We start from the raw sequence: 7,364 nt of genomic DNA, 5'->3' as shown, positions 1-7,364 counted from the left end.
GTGTTCCTCTTCGATTTCCCTTTTGCTTTCACTTTCTCTGGGCACTGCACCCATCCATGGCCCTGGTCCCTATGACCGTCGTGGCATGGATGGACCCACCTGAGAGACTTTCTCTGCTGCTTGGGGACCCTCCCGGGGCCTGGAGCTCGGAGAAATCAAAAACTTCCCCTCAAACTCCCAGAGCCCAGAGCCTGAAGGCTGAGCCCAGAGTAAGCCACGGGCAGAGACGACAGCATAAGTTGTGTGGTGGTGAGGGAGTGGGAGGGAAGTGAGGGCCTGGGCCAGGGGATAGTTGGGAAGGAGGTGGTTTCAACTGGGGTCTGTGCTCCCCCGAGCTTTGAACTGACTTAGTGTGCACTCGGATTTTTGCTTCACCTGGGCTGAGATCTTTATGGCAATGTTCTGGTCTGCCCCCTGGGGTCTAGGTGGGTTACCCTAGCAGGCATGGGCTTAGGGGTCCTGTGGGGTATCCCAAATGTGGGGGAATTAAGGGCATGGATTCTGGACTCACACTGCTCGGGTTCAAACCCCAGCTCCACCTCATCTGCCTGGGAATCCTTGTACAAGTCCCTTGGCCTGTCCGTGTCTCGGTTTCTTCATCTGTAAAATGGGTCGATTGCAGCACCTGCTTCAGAGTGGTTGGGGCGGTTGAATGAATTCACATGTGGGAGCACTTAGACCGATTGGCAGCCCTTTGCATGTGCTTAGTAAATATCAGCTCTTACTGGTGAGAGCACAGCCCTCAGCCTGAATCCAGCCAGCAGGGCAGAGCCTGCTCCTAGGCACCCAAAGAGAGTTAATTTCCAGATCCCTTGGGAATCCTTGCTCTGACTATCAGCTCAAGCCTTACCAAGCCTTCATGAGCCAGGGATGAAGTGCAGATTTGGAAACCAGGAGCCTTGCTTGAACTCCTGCTGCTTCAAACTCTCTGTAGGACCCCGAGCCCATTTTTTGCCTTGTCTGGACCTCATTCTGTACATCTGCACAAGGGGGAGCTTGGAATCCTGGACTGGGTCATGTCCCAGCAGAGCCATGGTCTCCTCGGAGTTGGGGTGGGGCTGACTCGTCACCAACCCCCCGCCCCCACTACCCTCCTGCCTGCCTTCAGAGGAATCCTGCACTGACCTCACTGTCCTCCCCAGGTTATGAAATGTGTACCCAGGAGGCTTTCCAGGCTCAGAGGAGCCAGCTGGTGGGGCTGCTCGTCTCGGGGTCCCTGGAGGGCTTTGAGAGCATCCTGGACTGGCTGCTTTCCTGGGAAGTCCTCTCCTGGGAAGACTATGAGGGCCTCAGCCTCCTGGGCCAGCCGCTCTCACACTTGGCCAGGCGCCTCCTGGACACTGTCTGGAACAAGGGCGCTTGGGGCTGTGAACAGCTCATCGCAGCCGTCCAGGAGGCCCAGACCGACTACCAGGCTCGGGAGCTGTCCAGCTGCTGGGACCCCCACTCACCCCACCCAGCCCGGGACCTGCAGAGTCACCGGCCAGCCATCGTCAGGAGACTCCACAGCCACGTGGAGGGCGTGCTGGATCTAGCCTGGGAGCACGGTTTCATCAGCCAGTACGAGTGTGATGAAATCCGGTTGCCTATCTTCACGTCCTCCCAGCGGGTAAGGCACTTGGGTCTTGGGTAATCAGAATTCACGGGAAAAGGGTGCTTAGTCACCAGGATGGATTTGTCTTTGGGGATTCAGAGGGGCTGGCCTTCCCCCTAACCAGGTCGCCAGGCAGGTAAAAGTTGTTCGGGGCCTGTTCTCTGTGTCTTCAGGACTTCTCTGTGGAAACTCTCCCTCCCTAATCTCCCGTCTCTTCTCATCTGTGAAACACCAGTAAGGTTCTCAGAAGTCAGTGACTTGATTCGTGTAACCCTTTCGGCAGTGTCTAGCGCATAGGAACCATTTGTTATCATTCCCATTGGCTGCCATTAGTTGTGTTACGACGATATTCTGTACGCTTTTTGATGGTCTTAAATTAACAGCTCAACATCAGAATTCATTAAGTTGTATTTGTATTTCATAATTAATTATTACATTATATTTAATAGATAATTTAACATTTAATTGCTACTCGTTCATAATTAGCACACTGTGGACCAGTGCTGTTCACATGTCTACGTTGGATTTCTGATACGAACTTGCTTTTGGCTGATAGACGTTCAGAGCTGGGGTATAACTCCCTCTGAAAACGCCATTCCATGAGACCGGAAAAGTGTCTTTTGGGTGGTTTTGAAACTCTTTATTCGTTTTACCCTAAAGAGTGACCCTCAGAGCTCTTGAGATACAGATGGAACCATCACTGACATCCCCCTTTATGTACTGGAGAACTGATGCCCAGGACAGTGGTTTGATGGCACGGAAGTCGCGTGCTGGACCTGGTACCTTGACTCCCTTGTTCATTGTTAATGTATGCATTCATTTATTCAGCCAGAATCTATTTTTTTAAGATTATTTATTTATTTATTTGAGAGAGAGCAAGCACAAGTGGGGGGTGGCACAGAAGCCCAGGGAGAAGCAGGCTCCCCTGCTGAGCAGGGAACCTGATGGGGTACTTGATCCCTGGACCCTGAGGTCATGATCTGAGCCCAAGGTAGACACTTAGCTGATGGAGCCACCCAGGCACCCTGTTGGCCAGAATCTGTTTAGATGCTTAGTATGTGCTGGGCTCTTAAAGCTTCTTGAAATAGGCACTAAATAAATACTCGTTGGTGAAACACCTCAGTTATTGAATGAATGAATGAATGAATTAATTAATTAAAATTAAATGGCAGTGTGAGGATGAACTGAACTGGGGAATTTTCTAGCTTTTATTTGTCAGTTAAAAAAATGTCTTTGGTGATTAGGTGAGTCTAGGTTGGGACTGATGGGATAAGCCAGCGTGTCCTCAAGGCTGTTTGAAAGCTGGCTCAAGGTGGCTGCATGTTTACAGAGCACACGTGCTATGGGCCCCTCTTGTTACTCATCAGTGCACGTGAAACCTACAGTTCTACCCTGGGCCCCAGGTCTCAAGCCTGGCCCTGTGGGGATTCCAGAAAACATGTTTGTCATTGCACCTGCCCTGGTGTCTCTTGTGATCCATTGTGGAGAGTGAATCAGCCCCTTTGGGAAGTTCAAGGATTGGGTCTTGTCATCTTTGATCAAGTGTTCAACAGTGTGGTCTGGCATGGATGCTCTGAGGGGTTTAGAGAAGGTAGCCTCGGGCCTAGAGGGGACAGGACATGCATCGAGGAGGTATTCGGATTGATGAGGAAAGAAAACAGGGTAATCATGGGCCAAAGAAGAAATCATAAGGAAAATCAGAAAATAATTTAGAACCAAACAGTAATGAGAATCTGATTTATAAAAATGTATGGGGTACAGCTAGAGTGGAACATAGAGGGAAATTTATAACCTTAAATGCTAATATTAGGAAAGAAGCAAGGCTGCATTTTAATGAGCTAAGACTCCATGTTAAGAAAGGGTTGGGTGGACAGCAAAAGCACCCATCGCTGGAACTGTGCAGAGCATGTGGCAGACAAGACCTCTGAGGGTCATAGGTGTTTCCCAAGGGATTGGGTGGCCTGAGGTTTAAGTTTCTGGAATGCAGCTTCTCTTCTAAGCTTTTTCTGAGCTCCATCATTCTCTGATTCTCCAACTTGATGGCTTGCCTTCTGCGGCTGAATTTCTGATTCAGTGTGGCTGGCATTTGTGGTATGTCCAACCAACATATCCCCCCCAGTCCAGGACTGCTTTGTTTACTCTTCTAAACTGACCTTGTAATTTTCTAGAAAGAGGCGGTTGTCATGGATTGCAGGTTGGGGACTGAGAAAATGCCTCAGTTGAAGAACTGGATGCAGTGTTGCAAGAACTAGATCCAAGTTGTAGAACCAGATCCCTAAAAGACCCAAATGCTACTCTTTGCTGAGGGAGTGCCTACCACGTGCCAGGCACGGTCCATAGCCCTTGAAGGTTGTGATCTCTAAGCCACACTGTAACCTTCTCAGGGTGTCGTGTTGGTTCTACTGTTTCTTAACAATAAAGGAACTGCCCAAACCACCCATCTGGGAAGTGGCCCAGCTAGAGTTCCAATCCAGGCCTGATTATCCCCAGAGCAAATGCTCTTCTCTTTCTGACATGAAATGTGGGGCTTCGTGCGATGACCTTGCTCAGTCGGGTGTAAGAGTTGTTAGCAGACTTGAGGCTATCAAACCAACAGTCCATCTGACTCATGCACCTGCTCGAGCTGCTAGACCAGGGTCAGACTGAATAGCTTGACTCTTTTGTGATATTAACTTCAACACCTCTAACTTGGGAAATGTAGCATGCCTGCAAGAAAGTGTTTAATTTCATATGGTGTGATTTCGACATGTTCCCATTACCCACACAAAGACATAGAATGTTACTAGTACTTTCCTCCACTGCTACCCCTAGCCTGACTTTCGTGTAAAATCATGTCTTTGCTTTTCTTCATAGTTTTGACACCTTATGCAATAATTCTCCAAATAATGTGTTTTGTTTTGAAAAAGTTCTAGCAAGCAAAAGCATAACAGTGTCAAGGAAAGAGGTGTTCTGCCTCTTCTTTTGGATGCAGGCTCCCAGGGGCAGGGAAACTGAACAGGGCCTCAGAGACTTAGTCTTGGCTTTACCGTTTGGAGGCTTTCTAAGGGCTCCTGCTGGAAAGTCAGTGGGCAAGGTCATTGAGTGAATCCTGAGAGCTGCAGGATCTGGTAGGGCAGGGATGAGTCAGAGGCCGGATGTCCAGGAATAGTCAGAGGAAGTGGGCTGCTCTGTATGTTCAGTTGTAAGCTTCTCCAAGGCTCTTCCAGCTCCCAGGAATAGGGCCAAGCCAGACACTTCTGAAGGGTGAAATGGGTGTCCTCAGCTGACCCAGGCCACAGGGGTTGAGAGAAAGAATGATATTAGCCTGTGGTGCAGACAAGCCAAATATAGATAAGAGTTAGAGCCAGGTGTGCCTGGACATCTAGGAAATAATTCCCCTGAACATGTGTGACTCTTAAGTCACATTGCTCCAATCTCCCTCTACTTATGGTAGAGCCATTATCCTCAGATTTCCCTTCCTAGTTCTCTTGTGTTGGTTTTCCTCTATCCTGAATCATCTTGTCATCCTTTGTCTTGGTTTGTTCTATTGTGGGAGATGATATCTTCCAGAATCTGTAAAATGAGTATCTGGGAATTAAAATTTTAAGCTTGCATATAGCTACCAGTTTCCTTGCACTTGATCAACATTTTGGTTGGGTATAAAATTCTGGGTTGGTCATTATTTTCCTTCAGAATTTAGAGATTATTGCTCTCTTATCTGCTCTCTTTCAAAGGAGAATTGCTAGAATCCCAGAACTCTTTTATAAGTCTTTCTGGAAGCGTGTGACATTTTCTTTTGGCCCTCTGTCATTCTGAAATGTCACAGTGATGTGCCTTGGTGTTTTTCCATTGTCCTGGGCACTCAGGGGAGCTTTGGATCTGAAAACTCAGATTCTTCTATGTTCTGGAAGATTTTCTTGATTATTGTGATTTCTTTCTCTTTTTTCTCTTCTTTCTTTATGGTACTACTATTTGAATTTTAGGACTCCTAGACTGATTTCCTAATTTTCTTCTCTTTCTTGTCCATTTTCTATCTCTGTGTCCTTTTGCATTATTGTATCTTCCACTTAATCTTTAAACTCTTACACCCTTATGTTTTTCATTGTTGCTACCACTTTTAATTTGCAAGAGCTATTATAAAATATTTCTTATTATAGCATCCTGTTCTTGTATTATGGATGGAGTTTCTTATCTTACCCAAGGACCATAAAGATACAGTGGGTTTTTTGTTTGTTTGTTTGTTTGTTTTTGCTTTCTTTTGTTTTGTTTTATTTGGTGGGGGACAGATTCTTTCCCACCCCGCATAATAACCTTTTTATCCTACAAGTTGCTTTCCCTTTCCCCACTTATTTGGCCTTGATCTCCCACATGAGATGCTTTCTTTGGGCATACGATGCTCCTTAGTTGGCTGCTCATGACTGAAATAGACTCCCTAAAACTTACCGGAAACTCAGAGCCTATAGGTGAAACCTGTCTACCTTGCATTTTACTGTAGACATTTAGGAAGTGATGGTATTTGTATCTTTGGACCATTCCTCCTAGGTTGGTCTGACTGCCAGAGTTGTGGGAGCCCAGTGAGTAAGAGGGGTGGCCACTGATTGTGGTGGAGAGAGGTCTCTGCATTCAGCACTGATTGTGCACCTTCTTTTGGGGGCATGATGCCCACCTCCTTTATTGTGCCTGCTGCCTCCCAGTCCGGGGGCCCTGTTTTAGCCTTTCCAGATATAAATCTCCACATTCTGCCACGGCAGGGCAGGGACAGTTGCTGTTGGCTTGGAGTGGGTCAGGGGAACAAGAGATCTGTTTTTGTTTTTTTAAAGATTTTATTTATTTATTTGACAGAGAGAGATCACAAGTAGGCAGAGAGGTAGGCAGAGGGAGGGGGGAAGCAGGGGAGCCCTATTCAGGGCTCGATCCCAGGACCCTGAGATCATGATCCGGGCTGAAGACAGAGGCTTAACCCACTGAGCCACCCAGGCGCTCAAGAGATCTGTTTTATAAACCATGTTGATTCAACCCTCCTTACTTGAATCATTTCCTTTGGTTCTGGAGGTACCTGATGCTCTTAATTCCAGAGATCTTTATAGAGTCTTAGATACATGTTACGTGGTTTTCAACTTGCCCACTGTTGGCTTAGGATCTGGCTTTCTGGGCTCTTCTAAGTCCATTACTAGTCATTCTTTTGGCAAGTCCTTGAATGCGTGCTCTGTACCAGGTACTCTTCCAGGTGTTGAGGAAACAGCAGTGAGCAAAACAGACAACAATCCTGGAGATGCTCATGTCCCGGTGCAGGGCGATGGACAATAAGCAAAAGGAAGCAAATGACAGGGCACGTTGGAAAGTGATGGATGTGCTGTAGAAAATAAGTAGAGTGGGGCTGGGGCTTGAAAGTTACAGGGAGTGGAGGTAGTGATGGCAATTTTAAATAGAGTGGTTGGGGCGTTCTCAAGAAGGTGATATTTGAGCAAAGACTTGAAGGAGGTGAAGGAAGGGGTCATGTGGACAGCTGGAGAAAGGGCATTCCAGGCAGAGGGGACAGCCCCAGCAAAGGCCTGGATGTGGGATCATGCTTGATGTTTCCAGAAACCCTGAGGCTGGTATTCTGAGTGGAATGAGCAGGGGAAAGAGGAATAAGGAGTGAGATCAGAGAAGTTAAGCAGGATCCCGAGGGTCACAGACAGCACTTTGGTCTGTTTGGAGCCCTGTAGGTTACTGTTGAACTTGGGCTTTTACTCTGAGAAAATGAGGGACGTGCTGGGACATTTGTAACAGGAGAGGTATGATCGGACTT

General features: G+C 47.4%; 1 protein-coding gene across 1 annotated transcript in view; it reads left to right on the top strand.

The window, feature by feature from the left end:
* Positions 1–1,150: 1,150 nt before the first annotated feature.
* Positions 1,151–7,364, top strand: part of NOD2 (nucleotide binding oligomerization domain containing 2) — a gene marked incomplete at both ends in the record, with an annotated part of 28,772 nt that continues 22,558 nt past the window's right edge. The window contains one exon of the mRNA XM_080829237.1: positions 1,151–1,609. Within this exon, the coding sequence (XP_080685363.1) occupies positions 1,151–1,609 (459 nt within the window). The remainder of the gene's footprint in view (positions 1,610–7,364) is intronic.

The sequence above is a fragment of the Martes martes genome, assembly GCF_963455335.1.
Source record: "Martes martes genome assembly, chromosome: 17".
Classification (NCBI taxonomy): Eukaryota; Metazoa; Chordata; class Mammalia; order Carnivora; family Mustelidae; genus Martes; species Martes martes.
The sequence above is the reverse complement of the archived record's forward strand: the minus strand, read 5'-3'. Positions and strand labels throughout refer to the sequence as shown.